Raw genomic sequence first — 18,633 nt, forward strand, 5'->3', positions numbered from 1 at the left:
GAAATACAGTGAAAGGGAAGAAGAACCAAACCAGAGGAGACATTTCTCTTGACCAAAGGAAAAAAAAAGTGAGCTACATATCATGGGATCAAAGAAACATATCTACTTGGCACTGCCATATCAAAAAAGGGAGTGCATTTGGAGGATCTGTGATTTGCTGTGAATTGTCTTCAAACATCACTGTTAGTGAAGGCAAACAGGGGCAGTGGAAAATGAGAAAGCCCTGTTTATTATGCCTTAATTCATTGGAAGTCTATCTGTTATATCTGTTTTTCCCAGGTCCTGCTTCTTCACAGTTGAACATTTCTATCTATGGTTCTACTTTGGTCTGGTCACCTGTAACTCCCTTCATACCAGAACTCTGATGCCAGGACTTCTTGCAGTTGTCTTTTAAATAAATAACTAGCATCCATACCAAAACAACAGCAATCACTTTTTTCTTCATATTTATGCCCATCATTTCTTTCCAGATAGAGAACTTGCATAAGTCAATAGTCAAGGAGGCTCCCAAGGAAAAGCTGCATCTGTCTTTAGGGACAAGTAGCATGAAAGTAGACAGGCTCCATCTGTCTTTAGGGACAAGTAGCATGAAAATTTCACAAGGAAAGCAGACATGCCCAATTTGTCTCGAAATGTTTCACAAGAACAATTTAAAAATTAAACAGCAATGTACTCTTATCTATATTTAAAGAATATAAAACTTATAAATTAAAATATACTGTGCACTTAGAGTTTGGCATTATTGAATTTAACCCTCTTAACTACCCAAAAAACACATATAATATCAGCCCCATTGTACAGATGAGGCTTTGACATACAAAGGTGTTCAGAAACTTGTCCCAGGTCACCATGCTAATAAGTGGTAGAGCCAGTAACTCCCTAGTCTATAATCTGTCCCATCACAGGACCCTGACTTGTGCCCTGATAATTGATATGGCAATCATTTAACTGCACAGTGGTTTAACAAATGTATGGCCTTTTATTATTTTGTTTTACATACTAAAAACACTTCCAAATATTTGTATATGTGCATTTTTTCTTTTCTTTTCTTTTAGCTTTGAACATGCATCTAGTTTGTTTAAAGAATATTGTAAAAATAATTTAGAAAAGTAAAATGAACCAAACTAAGAAACAGGAAAAAAAAACTTTTCATAAACATATGTTTAATAGATAAAGGATATGCAGCTGATTTATATACCTACCACATGTTATCAAAAACTTCCACATAAAACCTATTTTAAGGCATGCAAATTTCATATATTAAGAAAGTCAGTATGCAAAGTATCTTAAAGTGCTCTCTTCACTAATGCGTGTAACAAAATATACTGATTATGCAAGTACATTTAATTTGACATAATTAAAATAATGAGATTTAAATACTGATTTTTTAAAAAGAAAAAATAGAAATTGAAATTAGCCACGAGATGCGTTCAAAATATTAATGAAATGTTATTACCACTTTAGTGTACAATACTTCTAGTTTAAAAAAGAGCTGCTACTGGCCATTGTTGTCTAGTTCTCAACACATAGTTTAGAGATGTATTCCCTTGGTGACATAAAAGATTTCACTGGATAACATAGTAATTCTTTGCATTTGGTTAACATCTCTGTTACAAATAACTTAAAAAGCTACAAAGCAACCACTATTTTCTTTAAAGGAAGGCAATGAATGACCAAAAAGATAAGAAAGCAAATTTTCCACAGGAAGAGTTGTGCATAGTTACATGGATACAATCTCAAAAGCTGTCACTAATGTCATCGTGACCTAAAGATATCAAATTTAGGTATGCTCTCAACTCCAGTGGCTTTAAAGAGGCTGAGGAAGACCGATGACATATGAAAAGATCAGGTCTGCAGCTGTGAGGCCATATTCACTTTACTTAGTTTAAAGTTTCAAAGGAACCTACTGTCTCTAACGTCACTGAAGAAGGAAAGGTAGGAGCAAAATTCAATAGGGTAGAAGACTCTGAAACTTCTATTAGATTTATTTTCTGACCTCTGTCTAGCTCACTAGTAACAGTACGGAAAAAATAACATAAGAGTAACTTTCATTAAATTGGCTTGAGGCTAAAGCTTTGTTTGGAAGCATGTCCAATTTTCCATATTATAGAAATGAAAAAGGAAGCTTTGAGGTCTACATGGACCTAAACTCCCTAAAATTCTTAGAAAAAGACCAATGTCTTCAATTAACTCCAGCCATTAAAATAAAAGAGTTAGCATTACCATTTACTGTGAGGAAATGGAAACACCAAATTAAAGTGTTGAGTCCACAGCCACACAACTAGGAAGCAGAGCAAAAGGAAAAGACAAAAACTCTGGAATGAGCATCATAAATTCTGTATTGAATTCCAGGTTAAAATCATCAAACTCCATTCAGATACAATTTCAAATTCAGAATACTGCTATGCAAGGATCACAAAGGATCAGTTAAAATTTGTAAGGATGAGGTACACTTTCAGGGTTTTTTTTCTTTTTTAAAGAATTTAACTTTTGCTTTCAACCTTTATCAGATTCCAAATGCAAGTAGTACTTCAAACAGCTAAGGGCTCAACACATGAAAGCTTGTACATAGCAATAATATTCTCCATGACCCAAGGGCTAAGAATCCTAACCTCTCCAAACAGCACATGATGCACACCAGAGGGTCTCAGTGTTTTCAACCCATTTATTGAAAAAGCACTCGCTGAGCTGCATGAAAATGAGAAAAATAACATCAGTTCACTAGAGGCACAACAGTACAAAATGTCTATCAAAATTCATTGAGATAATGACAAAATCAGGATAGAAAAAGGAATTAATGCAGCTCAACAATATTCAGAAGATGAATACAATTCCTGTCAAAAATATAATATCCCAAAATCATTTAGTGTGATTGGCAGCATCAAATAGAGGAAAATGAACTTCTATTTCAAGATGCAGTTGCTTCTTTTCTAAGAGCTCATGTTTGTAGTGCTCCTCCTGTGCACCAGACGTCTGCCCCCAGGCTCTGAAACACCTAGCAAACCACACAGGGAAGCCACGGGCCTCCCAATGCCTTGATGATGCAGTTTGGAAGGTACCAAAAATAAAATCAATTTTAAAACCTGTTGTTTTACCTTCAAGTGAAACCGTTAGACACAGTTACACTAAAATATTTTGGAAAAGAAAACTGCAACTAATATTATGAAATAAGCGAGTCAAGATGATTTTTGTAAAAAGCAAGTAGGTCTTTTGTGGGTTGACACCTCGACCCTGAAAATGAGAGAATTCTGTTACTTCACTGCTCATCATTCTATGTGTTAGTACAGTAGTAAACACTCCCTTTGCGCCGCATGCAAAGTGTAATGTGCTTAGATAATTGCTGGTCAGGTCATGAAGTTCTGAAACAACCTTATCCACAGGCATACGATCCTGAATAATACAATTTTTGATCTTAAAGAAAAAAGAGGAACCAATAAAGAAGAGTTAAAGTTGTTTCTTAGTTTTCATTTAAAAAAGTCTAAAATGAATTCATCACATTTGGGACGCAAAATGCTAAAACAAAATAAAGATTTCAGTAAAGTCCTTCCTTTAATTCGCAGGCATTTAGCTCTTATAAAGGCAGAGATAGAAATATCTCAGCATGAAAGAAAGACCTTTCCTTCCTGAAACTCTACAAACAAAACTGTCTTATGAGAAGCCCCTTGAGAAGATATAAAAGGCTTAGCTCTTTCAACTTATATTAAAATTAAATAAAATATTTACTATATATCTACTACTTATGCATATATGTATAGTCAAATAGAAAAATAACAATATTTACAAGTAAGGCAGCGTGGCAAGGGGGTAGAGAGCATAGGTTCTAGATTCAGGCTACATGTTTGAATCTTAGCTCTAAGAGTTAGTAGCTGGCAAGTTCCTTATCCTTTCTAGGTTTCAGTTCCCTCAAATAATAAAACAGAGGTAATAATTATGCCTACCATCCAGGCTAATTCTGAGGATTAATTGAGCTAAAACAAAGTGCTTAGAACAATGATGATGTCATAAGTGCTTAATGTTAGCCATTATTATTTCTTTACATTAGCTTTCTCATTTAATGCTTATGACAGACCTGTGAGGTAAGTATTATTACTCTCACCCCATAGGGTGAGGCAGGTTAAGTAATTTGACCAAAGTCCCACAGAGGTAAAGCAGAATTTGCCTACAGATCTGTCCAGTTCCCAGCCTATAATCTTACTTCCCCCTAATACTTCATATGTTCCCCACAGATCTTGCTCTTATGTTATCATAACATTCATCAAGATATATTTAGATTTCCTTTTAAATGGATCTTTCACTCACAGAGTAACCTCTGAGGACAGAGACTGGGTGCTGCTTCTCCCTTCATTCATTAGTCCACCCATCCTTCTGCCCGTATGTCCGTATTTCAGAGCCTATTACGTGTCATGCCTTGTGCTGGGCGCTGGGATATCAAGCTGAATAGAACAGGCTCCATGTCTTCATGAAACTTGAAGTCCACACAAAAAGACACATAATTAAATAAACATATAATAATTATAAACTGTTACAGTTGTAATGAAGGAAAAGAAAGGGGTACTAGAAAAGGCATAAGAGATGAACCTCATTCAGTTGGGGGAAAATCATAAAAGGGCTTTCTGAAGAAGGGACACTTAAGTTGAGATGAGGAGGCTGAAGAGGAGGAGTTAGCCAGGCAAAGAGATGGGGACAGAAACCACTGTGCACAGGACCCTAAGAAGAGACTTCACCTGGTGCGTGAGGAAGCAAAGAAGCAGGTTGGCAGCCAAATTGTGAGCTACCAGCAGAGTGAGTGCTATGAGATGAGAAGGGAGAGGTGAGACCAGAACACCCAGGAGTACTGTGAATTGGGAGTTTATCCTCAGTTCAATGGGAACTTCAGTTGGTTTTTAGAAAGACCACTCTACTGCAGTCTGGAGACTAGAATGAAAGAGGACAAGAGAAGAAGCTGGAAGTCCACTGGGAAGCTCTAAGAGTGGGGCAAGCAAATGTGATGGTGGTTTGGGACTAGCAGGGTAGTAGCAAGCGTGGGGAGAAGTATACAAATTCGAGGTATATCAAATCCCCCATGCCTAACACGATGCCTGACAATAAGAGGAATTCAATTACCTATTGACTGAATGAACGAGTAATTCCTCAAGCAGAGCTGTTGCTGGTTATCAAGCCCCAACTACCCCATATGCATAATCATCCAGTGGGCATGGGAGACATAGAAAGATGCTGAGGAAATGATGACTACATCTGTAAACCAGCTGGCAAGACTTCACTTATGAAAACTTCTTGATGTATAAATGTATCTTTGTGAAACAAAATGCCTCTCCCATTCTGACAATGAAAAATTTTAGAAGCCAGATACCTTTCTGTTATGTGACTTTCCAAGCTTGTTAGAGAAATGTATTATTTAAAATAGCCTAGAGCTATGCTGCCAGAAACATAGTAAAACACTGAGGGTGCTGAAAGAAAGCCCTTTCATTTAAGGGGGAAAAAAAGCAGTGCAGCAATGCATAGAAAGACAATCCATACTTGTTATTCCACTTTCCTTCCTGTAAAAACATGATCTCTGTCATTACTTCCTAAAACAGCACTATATTTTGATTGTCTATCAGTAACAAATTCAAATAGAGAGTTAGCATATTTTCTCACAATCTGATAAATTCCCAAGGTCAGGAGAGAGAATGTCTTCCCCATGTTATTTAATAATTTTGATCTTTAATCCATAAGATATCTATTTTGTTAAAACTATAAAACTGAAACCATTTGGAAAATCCAAATGTTTGTCCATGTAGATAAGAGAACAAGGTAATCTACTTCTATAGTCAACTGAATTTAAAATATAGTCATTATCCCCAACACCCCTCGAAATGTTTTCCTATCCTTAAATAGGTCAAGAGCATCAGTAATAGGATAAGAAAGAAGTCATCAGGTTTACTCAGATATCAACTGCTCTCTGGCTAGGACTAAGTTAAAGCTAAGATATTCATTGATTTCTCAATAATTAAAGCTTTAAGTTTTTTTTGTTTTTGTTTTTGTTTTTTTTGAGACGGAGTCTCGCTCTGTCACCCAGGCTGGAGTGCAGTGGAGCAATCTCGGCTCACTGCAAGCTCCGCCTCCTGGGTTCACGCCATTCTCCTGCCTCAGCCTCCCTAGTAGCTGGGACTACAGGCGCCCGCCACCACGCCCGGCTAATTTTTGTATTTTTAGTAGAGACGGGGTTTCACCATGTTAGCCAGGATAGTCTCGATCTCCTGACCTCGTGATCCACACACCTTGGCCTCCCAAAGTGCTGGGATTACAGGCTTGAGCCACCGTGCCCGGACAGCTTTAAGTTTTTTAAAATTAGTTAAGACAGTCTATTGCCTTGGCTAAAGTAATAAGCTCTAGTGTTTGGGGGCACAAATGAAGCTTAATTTTGCATAGAAAAAGAGGGCTCATCGGCAAAAGATTCTGTTCTAAGGTTCAGCCAAATGTCTTGTACAATTTTGATCAAAAGGCCAACTACCAGCACCCTCACCACTGCTTCTGATAGGGAGATAAGAAGAATAACTGGGCCTATATGGGATTCTATGGGTTGTTAAGGAGCTTAAAAATAAAATATAATTTACCTTCTTCCATTTGGCAGGAACCACTTTTCCCTACACTGAAAATAAAGTTTTGTGTGATCCCCTCTACCTTTAGCATGCCTTTGGAGTCTTGAAAATGCTTTTTCTGTAGAACCAGAAAGTGATACGTGAGTGCATCAAACAATGCTTTAGTCCTGTTACTCTAAGAGCTATTTTAAAGAAACCTAGTGACCATGGCAGATGATGAAAGAAGATCTTAGTAAAAAGTTTACTGAGATTTAAGACTGAATAAAACAAACGTATAAATTGTTCTATCTTTTATCACCCAAGAAGACAAGATTGTATATTGATAGTTAAAATTCATATGTTAACAACATATAAACAAATCATTAATATCTAAATTCATATAAATTAAAAGAAATGAATATTTCTCAAATTTATGCCACTCTCATTTTATTAAGAAAGCTCTTCTTAGTTTGTACCAAACTTACTTAGTAAAAGTAGTATAAAATCATCTTTTACGAGGTGGCTGGCAATATGGCTGAATAGGAACAGCTCTGGTCTGCAGCTCCCAGTGAGATCAACCCAGAAGGCAGGTAATTTCTGCATTTCCAACTGAGGTACCCAGCTCATCTCACTGAGACTGGTTGTACAATGGGTGCAGCCCAAGGAGGGCGAGCCAAAGCAGGGTAGGGTGTCACTTCACCTGGGAAGCACAAGGGTTCGGGGAACTCCTTCCCCTAGCCAAGGGAAGCGGTGAGGGACTGAGCCATGGGGAGCAATGCATTCCAGCCCAGATACTACACTTTTCCCACGGTCTTCACAACCTGCAGACCAGGAGATTTCCTTGGGTGCCTACACCACCAGGGCCCTAGGTTTCAGGCCCAAAACTGGGCAGCCGTTTGGGCAAACACCGAGATAGCTGCAGGAGTTTTTTTTCATACCCCAGTGGTACCTGGAATGCCAGCGAGACAGAACCATTCACTCCCCGGGAAAGGGGGCTGAAGCCAGGAAGCCAAGTGGTCTAGCTCAGCGGATCCCACCCCTACAGAGTCCAGCAAGCTAAGATCCACTGGCTCGAAATTCTCGCTGCCAGCACAGCAGTCTAAAGTCAATCTGGAACACTCGAGCTTGGTGTGGGGAGGGGCATCCACCATTACTGAGGCTTGAGTAGGCGGTTTCCCCTCACAGTGAAAACAAAGCCACCTGGAAATTCGAACTAGGCAGAGACCACTGCAGCTGGGCAAAGCTTCTGTAGCTGGACTGCCTCTCCAGATTCCTCCTCTCCAGGCAGGGCATCTCCAAAAGAAAGGCAGCAGCCCCAGTCAGGCACTTATAGATAAAACCCCCATCTTCCTGGGATGGAGCACCTGGGGGAAGGGGCGGCTGTGGGCACAGCTTCAGCAGACTTAAACGTTCCTGCCTGCTGGCTCTGATGAGAGCAGTGGATCTCCCAGCACAGCACTCGAGCTCTGCTAAGGGACAGACTGCCTCCTCAAGTGGGTCCCTGACTCCCATACCTCCTGACTAGGAGACACCTCCCAGCAGTGGTCAACAGACACCTCATACAGGAGAGCTCCAGCTGGCATCTGGCAGGTGCGCCTCTGGGATGAAGCTCCCAGAGAAAGGAACAGGCAGCAATCTTTGCTGTTCTGCAGCCTCCACTGGTGATACCTAGGCAAACAGGGTCTGAAGTGGACCACCTGCAAACTCCAGCAGACCTGCAGCAGAGGGGCCTGACTGTTAGAAGAAAAACTAACAAGCAGAAAGGAATAGTATCAACATCAACAAAAAGGATGTCCACACAAAAACCCATCCGAAGGTCACCAACATCAAAGACCAAAGGTAGATAAATCCACAAAGATGAGGAAAAACCAGCGCAAAAGGCTGAAAATTCCAAAAACCAGAATGCCTCTTCTCCTCCAAAGAATCACAACTCCTTGTCAGCAAGGGAATAAAACTGGATGGAGAATGAGTTTGATGAACTGACAGAAGTAGGCTTGAGAAGGTGGGTAATAACAAACTCCTCCGAGCTAAAGGAGCATGTTTCTTACCCAATGCAAGGAAGCTAAGAACCTTGAAAAAAGGTTGGAGGAATTGCTAACTAGAATAACCAGTTTAGAGAAGAACATAAATGACCTGATGGAGCTGAAAAACACAGCACAAGAATTTCGTGAAGCGTACACAACTATCAACAGCCAAATCATTCAAGCAAAAGAAAGGATATCAGAGATTGAAGATCAACTTAAGGAAATAAAGGGTGAAGACAAAATTAGAGAAAAAAGAATGAAAATGAACGAAAAGAGCCTCCAAAAATATGAGACTATGTGAAAATACCAAACCTATGTTTGATTGGTGTACCTGAAAGTGATGGGGAGAATGGAATCAAGTTGGAAAACACTTTTCAGGATATTAACCAGGAGAACTTCCCCAACCTAGCAAGACAGGCCAACATTCAAATTCAGGAAATACAGAGAACACCACCAAAGATATTCCTTGAGAAGAGCAACCCCAAGACACATAATTATCAGATTCTCCAAGGCTGAAATGAAGGAAAAAATGTTAAGGGCAGCCAGAGAGAAAGGTTAGATTACCCACAAAGGGAAGCCCATCAGACTAACAATGGATCTCTCTGCAGAAACTCTACAAGCCAGAAGAGAATGGGGGCCAATATTCAATATTCTTAAAGACTTTTCAACCCGGAATTTCATATCCAGTCAAACTAAGCTTCATAAGCAAAGGAGAAATAAAATCCTCTACAGACAAGCAAATACTGAGCGATTTTGTCACCACAAGGCCTGCCTTACAAGAGCTCCTCAAGGAAGCACTAAATATGAAAAGGAAAAACTGGTACCAGCCACTGAAAAAACATACCAAATTATAAAGATCATTGACACTATGAAGAAATTGCATCAACTAAGGGGCAAAATAACCAGCTAGCATCATAATGACAGGATCAAATTCACACATAACAATATTAACCTTAAATGTAAACAAGCTAAATGCCCCCAATTAAGACACAGTCTGGCAAATTGGATGAAGAGTCAAGAACCATCAGTGTGCTGTATTCAGCAGATTCATCTTCCATGCAAAGACACACATAGGCTCAAAATAAAGGGATGGAGGAATATTTACCAAGAAAATGGAAAGAAAACAAAAGCAGGGGTTGCAATCCTAGTCTCTGATAAAACAGACTTTAAACTATCAAAGATCAAAAAAGACAAAGAAGGGCATTACATAATGGTAAAGGGATAAACGCAACAAGAAGAGCTAACTACCCCAAATATATATACACCCAATACAGGAGTACTCAGATTCATAAAGCAAGTTCTTAGAGACCAACAAAGAGACTTAGACTCCACAAAATAATAGTAGGAGACTTTAACACCCCACTGTCAATATTAGACAGCTCAATGAGACAGAAAATTAACAAGGATATTTAGGACTTGAACTCAGCTCTGGACCAACCAGAACTAATAGACATCTACAGAACTCGCCACCCCAAATCAACAGAATATACATTCTTCTCAGTACCACATTGCACTTATTCTAATATCAACCACATAATAGGAAGTAAAACATTCCTCAGCAAATGCAAAAGAATGGAAATCATAACACAGTCTCTCAGACCACAGTGCAATCAAATTAGAATTCAGGATTAAGAAACTCACTGAAAACCCCACAACTACATGGAAACTGAACAACCTGCTCTTGAATGACTACTGGGTAAATAATGAAATCAAGGCAGAAATAAATAAGTTCTTTGAAACCAATGAGAACAAAGACACAACGTACCAGAATCTCTGAAACACAGCTAAAGCAGTGTTTAGAAGTAAATTTATAGCACTAAATGCCCACATCAGAAAGTGGGAAAGATCTAAAATCGACATCCTAACATCACAATTAAAAGAACTAGAGAAGCAAGAGCAAACAAATTCAAAAGCTAGCAGAAGGCAAGAAATAACTAAGATCAGAGCAGAACTGAAGGAGATAGAGACATGAAGAACCCTTCAAAAAACCAATGACTTCAGGAGCTAGTTTTTTGAAAAGATTAACAAAATAGATAGACCACTAGCCAGACTACTAAAGAAGAAAAGACAGAAGAATCAAAAAGACACAATAAAAAAGGATAAAGGGGATTTCACCACTGATCCCACAGAAAAACAAACTACCATCAGAGAATACTATAAACACTTCTATGCAATAAAACAACTAGAAAATCTAGAAGAAATGGATAAACTCCTGGACACATATAACCTCCCAAGACTAAACCAGGAAGAAGTTGAATCCCTGAGTAGACTAATAACAATTCCTGAAATTGAGGCAGTAATTAATACCCTACCAACCAAAGAAAGCCCAGAACCAGACAGATTCACAGCCAAATTCTACCAGAGGTACAAAGAGTATCTGGTACCAGTTCTTCTGAAACTATTCCAAACAATAGAAAAAGAGGGACTCCTCCCTAACTCATTTTATGAGGCCAGCATCATCCTGATACCAAAACCTGACAGAGACACAACAAAAAAGAGAAAATTTCAGGCCAATATCCCTGATGAACATCAATGCAAAAAGCTTATCCACCACAATCAAGTTGGCTTCATCCCTGGGATGCAAGGCTGGTTCAACATACGCAAATCAATCAACAAAATCCATCACATAAACAGAACCAATGACAAATACCTCATGATCTCAACAGATGCAGAAAAGGCCTTCGATAAAATTCAATATCCCTTCATGCTAAAAGTTCTCCATAAACTAGGTATTGATGGAATGTATCTCAAAATAATAAGAGGTATTTATGACAAACCCATAGCCAATATCATACTGAATGGTCAAAAGCTGGAAGCATTCCCTTTGAAAACTGGCACAAGACAAGGATGCCCTCTCATCACTCTTATTCAACACAGTATTGGTAGTTCTGGCCAGAGCAATCAGGCAAGAGAAAGAAATAAAGGGTATTCAAATAGGGAGAGAGGGAGTCAAATTGTCCCTCTTTGCAGATGACATGATTGCATATTTAGAAAACCCCATCGTCTCAGCCCAAAAACTTAAGCTGATAACCAACTTCAACAAAGTCTCAGGATACAAAATCAATGTGCAAAAATCATAAGCACTCCTATACACCAATAATAGACAAACAGAGAGCCAAATCATGAGTGAACTCCCATTCACAAGTGCTACAAAGAGAATAAAATATCTAGGAATAAAACTTACAAGGGATGTGAAGGACCTCTTCAAGGAGAACTATAAACCACTGCTCAAGGAAATAAGAGAGGACACAAACAAATGGAAAAACATCCCATGCTCATGGATAGGAAGAATCAATATTGTGAAAATGGCCATACTGCCCAAGGTAATTTATAGATTCAATGTCATTCCCATCAAGCTACCATTGAATTAGAAAAAACTACTTTAAATTTCATATGGAACCAAAAAAGAGCCCATATAGCCAAAACAATCCTAAGCAAAAAGAACAAAGCTGGAGGCATCATGCTACCTGACTTCTACCTATACCACAAGGCTACAGTAACCAAAACAGTATGGTACTGGTACCAAAACAGATATATAGACCAATGGAACAGAACAGAGGCCTCAGAAATGATGCTACACATCCACAACCAGTTGATTTTTGACAAACCTGACAAAAACAAGAAATGGGGAAAGGATTCCCTATTTAATAAATGGAGTTGGGAAACTGGATAGCCAAATGCAGAATACTGAAACTGGACCCCTTCCTTACACCTTATACAAAAATTAACTCAAGATAGATTAAAGACTTAAACGTAAAACCTAAAACCATACAAACCCTAGAAGAAAACCTGGGCAATACCATTCAGGACATAGGCATGGGCAAAGACTTCATGACTAAAACACCAAAAGCATGGCAACAAAAGCCAAAATTGACAAATGGGATCTAATTAAACTAAAGAGCTTCTGCACAGCAAAAGAAACTATCATCAGAGTGAACAGGCAACCTACAGAATGGGAGAAAATTTTTGCAATCTACCCATCTGACAAAGGGCTAATATCCAGAATCTACCAGGAACTTAAACCAATTTACAATAAAAAAAAAACAACTCCAGCAAAAACTGGGCAAAGGATATGAACAGACACTTCTCAAAAGAAGACATTTATGTGGCCAACAAATATGCGAAAAAAAGCTCATCATCACTGGTCTTGAGAGAAATGCAAATCAAAACCACAATGAGATACCATCTCATGCCAGTTAGAATGGCGATCATTAAAACGTCAGGAAACAACAGATGCTGGAGAGGATGTGGACAAACAGGAACGCTTTTATACTGTTGGTGGGAGTCTAAATTAAACCATTGTGGAATAAATGTGGCGATTCCTCAAGAATCTAGAACCAGAAATACCATTTGACCCAGCAATCCCATTACCTGGTATATACCCAAAGGATTATAAATCATTCCACTATAAAGACACATGCACACGTATGTTTATTACGGCACTGTTCACAACAGCAAAGACTTGGAACCAATCCAAATGCCCATCAGTGATAGACTGGATAAAGAAAATGTAGCACATATGCACCATGGAATACTATGCAGCTGTAAAAGAGGATGAGTTCATGTCCTTTGCAGGGACATGGATGAAGCTGGAAACCATCACTCTCAGCAAACTAACACAGGAACAGAAAGCGAAACACCACATGTTCTCACTCATAAGTAAGAGGTGAACAATGAGAAAACATGGACACAGGGAGGGGAACATCACACACCAGGGCCTATCAGGGGCTGGGGGGCTAGGGGAGGGATAGCATTAGGAGAAATGCCAATAATAATGTAGATGACGGGTTGATGGGTGCAGCGAACCACCATGGCACATGTATACCCATGTAACAAACCTGCACGTTCTGCACATGTATCCCATAACTTAAAGTATAATAATAATAAGAATCCTGTCCCAAGCAAAAAGAAGAATGTGAAGAAATATAAGTGTGGAAAACCATGAAGTTTGAAAATAGACCAGCTTGGCCAATGGATTGAAATTGTGTAACATCCAAAAGAGTGATGCAGAACTACCTAGATGGAATGGAAAGATGTCTTACATAGCTACAGGCATACCTTGTTTTACTGAGCTTTGCTTTATTGCACTTTGCAGATATTATGTTTGTTACAAATTGAAGGTTTGTAGCAACTCTGTGTCAAGAAATCTATCAGTGCCATTTTTATAACAGCATGTGCTCACTTTGTGTCTATAGGTCACATTTTTGTAATTCCTGCAATATTTCAAACTTTTTCAGTATTATGTATCTGTTAGGGTGACCTATGATAGTGATCTTTCATGTTGTAATTGTTTTGGGGTGCCATGAACAAACCCCATATAAGATGGTGAACTTGATTAATAAATATTGTGTGTTTCATGGCTTCACTGAAAAAAAATCATCTTTTACTTAGTAAAAGCAGTATAGAATCATCTTCCTTAATAAGAAAAATCATTTATTCTGGCATGGAAAATAAAAACCTAAGCTCAGACCTTGGACAGCTATTAATTAAAAAGAAAAATAAGAAAATAGCATACCTTAAATGTAATGGTTAATTTAAAGTATATAAATTTATTAATAAAATCTTCAACAATACTCAATTCTATGCAAGTGTACCAATCAAATGTTATTTTCATTCTCAATAACATCTCACATAATAGATAGCTCAACTGAGTAAAGGTTGTATATTTTCATTTTTGCTAAACAATCTCCATTTAAAACAAATATATTGCTAGCTGTCTATATGTAAATAGGAAGGAGTAATACTTCTAGACAAAGTAAATATTATTAAAATAAGATATTTCAATCAATTTTTGACCAACCATAGTTTTGAATAGCAGACTGTACAAAACATAACATCGCCCTTCATTCAAACCAAAATCTCAAACTTTTGGATTATATATTTCTTCAAGTTATAGGTCATTTATTGTCAAAATAATAATCCTTTGATATTTTCTTAAACAGATGAAATTTGCTTTCTTTTCCTAGGGAAATGCCAGACTATAGTGATATCCAAGAAATATGATTAAATTAGTTTAATTACTTGATGTTGACTTGATGTAAGTCACTGCTCTTTAATGCAAAAACTGCCACTTGCAATTAATGATTGTTGGTACTGCTTCAATTGATCAAATGTCTAATACACACAAAACATTCAAAGAAGTTCTGTATATCTTACAGCAATTCAGTGGAGAAGTCTTGTCCCAGGGGTACGTAAATCTGAAGTACAAGAAACCTCTGGATCAATCCAACTAGAATGAAGAGGAAATACACATTCAAATGTTCGAAGCATTTATATGTGCATATAAACAAACACAATCACAAACCATCAACAAGCTGAAGATTTTAGCATTTCAGTAATACATAGAACTGCAAATAGCACTACCTATGAGTTACAACCTCATTACGAAAGCAAAAAAAATTGATGAAAATAAAATCAAACTTACAACAAATGTTGTCTTTTAAAGTTCCATCTGTGGCCTTTGTGAAATTTTTATTAAAATTTTAAAAATAATAAGTTTTTATTATTTTTATTAGGTTGCAAGAGAATGTACACATAGAACTGCATTCAACAGAGACATATAAAATTGAACTATAAATTCCCTTCAAGGCAGCCATAAAAGCATGTGGCAATTATTTTTATTCACTGGCAGTTTTAACTGTACTAAACAACTTAATAAAAAACAATAGATCAAGAAAACAATTCTAATTATGACAACTACAACTGAAGGTTTGATGAGCCATAGCTAATTCATATGGTTTTAAATGTGTCCACAATGAGATGAATAGAGGAACATATTTTCATTTAAACCTTTTGTTAATTAACATATATTTAATTAATTTAATGTTCACTGAGAACTGATAGCTTTTATTCCCTATTACTAGCTTCATCTGGATTAAAAATATTTGCAGAGAAACCAGTCCCTACAGCATTTTTGACAGCTAAATTCTACAACTGCTTAAAAAATCAATTGATTTTATATTACCTCTCCAGATCTGTTCACTTAATGCCTTTCCTCTTAGGTTTTGAACTTTTGCTTGATCTCTCAATTATGGTGCTCTTAACAGATGTTTTTAGTATGACACTTCCTAAAACATGCAATTTACAAACATATTTTCCTGCTGTGGGACTTTTTGGGTAGAAAATGGAGATGTCTTGATTTATCTGTTAACCTCTCCTACAAAGCCAATAGTACAGACCAACACGTGGATTAAAGACAAAAAAAGGCAACTAGTCTAAAACTCATGCTATTTTATATTATTCCAACTTAGTACGCTTAACAAATTAAGGGATTTTAAAGTAACAACACGTTTTTGGATAGTCTATATAAAGAACTTCTGGTATATGATTCCCATTTTGCAACATTCCTGAACAACTTATAACAGTTCCTATGTTTTATCCCAGATTTACATTCTAAACAATAAACATATTTGATCAAATATGCATAACATTTTTATCAAACATACAGGGATAACCTTTGCTTAAAAGTACTAAGCTTCTGCTTAGTACTCTCCAGAGGGCCATCAGTACTGTAAGCAATGTAACAGAAATAAGAGATCACAGGCCTTGATCCTAGAAAATTCTCTAGAAATCTGACTTTACCATATTTATGGGAAAAGCCAGTGAGGCAAGCAGAGCTCTGGTCTACAAAAGCAAAGTGAGATACCAAAATGAGGCCAACTTAAATAAACCATCCTCAATGAATCTCTCTTGCATCTTGCATTGATTGGCCCCACAGTATTTTTCCATTGCACAATGGCCTCTGTAAATAGAGCTGAGAGAACAGCAGGATAAGTGAAATCAGTCTTTAAAAAAGGTCCCTAATTTATGTCACAAATCTCACTGAATCAGCACTGTTCTCTTCAAACACAAAGAGTTACACACATAGGGCATTTTTATATGAGCATTTTTAGATATAAAAGAGTTCTTACCCTCAAAAAAAGAAAGTTTTGTAATTCAACTTTCTCACATATAGAAGCCCCAGTTTCCAAAACGTTTCACTTCTAAGATTAAAAGAAATATTATGATACCATATGGTGATGATCTGACAAAAAAAAAGTACTTTAATAACATTTGACACAGACTGATCCTGTGTGTCAGATGCTAAATAAATTCTATAGTAACATTTTTTTCCAGTGGCTTAGTATATTTAAACTGACTATTCATGTCTACATTATATTTAAAATCACTCTCTCTAAGTAATGTTGAATGTGGAAATTCTGTTAGTCAAAAATGTCCATCAAGTACATAAAATTCATAAAAATTTAGTTTCTTCCTGAAATATGCAGCTTTTTACAGTTTTATAATCTGTTGTCTGTCAGAAACAAACTACCTACTTTTTTTCTCCCACTTCAACACACAAAACAGGAATTAGTTATCTGTTCATCATGGGCTATTCCATATCCCTTGAGCAAATTAGAAAACCTGTGTGGGCCCTTTTACTTTTCATCTGTAAAAACTGGGTTAATAGTTTAGATTTACAACTCATAGGATTATTTATATGGATTAAATTAGGTCTACCATGCAACGAAGATTACTGAGCACCTACTACGTACAAGACTCAATGCTGAAGTTTTTGCAGTAAATAAGACATACATGCTCTCTGCCCTTTTAGAATTTATATTCTAGCTCCATGAAGGAGAGAGTCAGGGTGCTATGAAAGCATATAACCCCGGGTCCTTGCAGGAGAAGAGGATGATTAGTGAAGCTTTTCTTGAAGGACAAGCATTGAAACTCAGCTGGGATGAATACACAGGAATTGACTGGGCAAGCGGGATGGGTGTAGGAGAGAGGAACAAACGTTGCTGGCAGAGGGAGTACTCCATCCTATGATGGAAAAGGATGGAGTAGATTGGATAAACCTAAAAAGGGCTTAATGGGCTGATAGGAGAGACAGAAGAGGAAATGCAGCAGGAGACGGGTTTGGCAAAGTAGAGAGGAAACCAATTACGTGGGGTCTTGAAGACCATGTGAAGAATATAAGTCATCCTAAAATCAATGGTAAACCCCTCGTACATTAATTCATTTATTCGACAAAGATTTACTGAATGTCTATTCCGGGGGGTAAATGCTGTAGGTAGAGGGTACAGTCTGTGCATGGGTGCCAAGGTGATAGTGCACCGGACTATGTTTCAAAACAGCAATGGGACCTGTATGGTTGCAAAAGCACGAATGAGAAAAAGAGTAATAGGAAATAGGTCAGAACTAAGAAGGGCACCAGATACTGCAGAGTCCTGTAGGTTTTTGAGTTTTAATCTGAGAGAGATGGGACATTTTTAGTGGAGGAGTAACATTACTTCTGTGTTTCTTACAATTTAAAAGTATTACTCTGGCTGCTAATTTGACAATAGACTGTAATACAGAGGCCAAGTCAGAAACAGGGAGACCAATTAGGTTACTACAATAATCCAAGCATGAGATACTGGTGGCTTTGGCCAGTAGCACTGGAGGTACCAAGAAGTGATCAGACTCTCAACCTATTTTAAACATAGTGCCAACAAGACCTTCCAGATAGACTGAATGAAGAGAAAGAAAAATCAAAGCTGATTTAAAAGCTTTTTTTCTAAGCAACTGAAAAGATAAGTTGCTAACAGCAGAAATGGGGCAGCCTGAAGGAGAAGGAATTTCGAGGAGGAAAGACCAGAAGTTAGGCTTTGGACATATTGTATTTCAGCTGTCCAAGCATAGAAATGTCAAGTAAGTAAGATGATATTCAAGAAGTCTAGAGTTAGGAGAGAAGTCTGAGCTGGAAATGTAAGCTAGAGTAAGACAGAGATGGCATTTAAATCCATGAGCTGGAAGCTGATAACCAAGGGAGTAAGTGTAGATAGAGTGCCAACGACTGAGTCCAGGGACGCTGCAACATTAATTCAAGTTGGGGAAAAGAGGAAGAACCACAAAAGGAGGCTAAGAAAGAAGAACAGTGAAATGGGAAGAAAACTAGGAGTATGGACATCTTGGGTATGAGTGAGGAAAATATAAGAAGGAGGTGTCAACTTTCTCAAATGCTGCTAATATGTGAAGTAAGATGAGGGCTGAGAACTGTCCACTGGATTCAGGAAAATAGAGGC

The 18,633-nt window shown here is 37.7% G+C and overlaps 1 protein-coding gene across 12 annotated transcripts in view; it reads right to left on the reverse strand.

The window, feature by feature from the left end:
- Window positions 1-18,633, reverse strand: part of CFAP20DC (CFAP20 domain containing) — a 327,011-nt gene that overhangs the window by 297,496 nt on the left and 10,882 nt on the right. For all 12 annotated transcript variants that reach the window (XR_008624756.1, XR_008624757.2, XR_008624755.1 and 9 more), the window contains exon 4: window positions 14,741-14,813. Coding sequence is in view for 9 of the 12 variants with exons in the window: in XM_063602785.1 (XP_063458855.1) it covers window positions 14,741-14,813 (73 nt within the window). In the remaining 3 variants the exon portion in view is untranslated. The remainder of the gene's footprint in view (window positions 1-14,740; window positions 14,814-18,633) is intronic.

This window comes from Pan paniscus, chromosome 2, assembly GCF_029289425.2.
Source record: "Pan paniscus chromosome 2, NHGRI_mPanPan1-v2.0_pri, whole genome shotgun sequence".
NCBI lineage: Eukaryota > Metazoa > Chordata > Mammalia > Primates > Hominidae > Pan > Pan paniscus.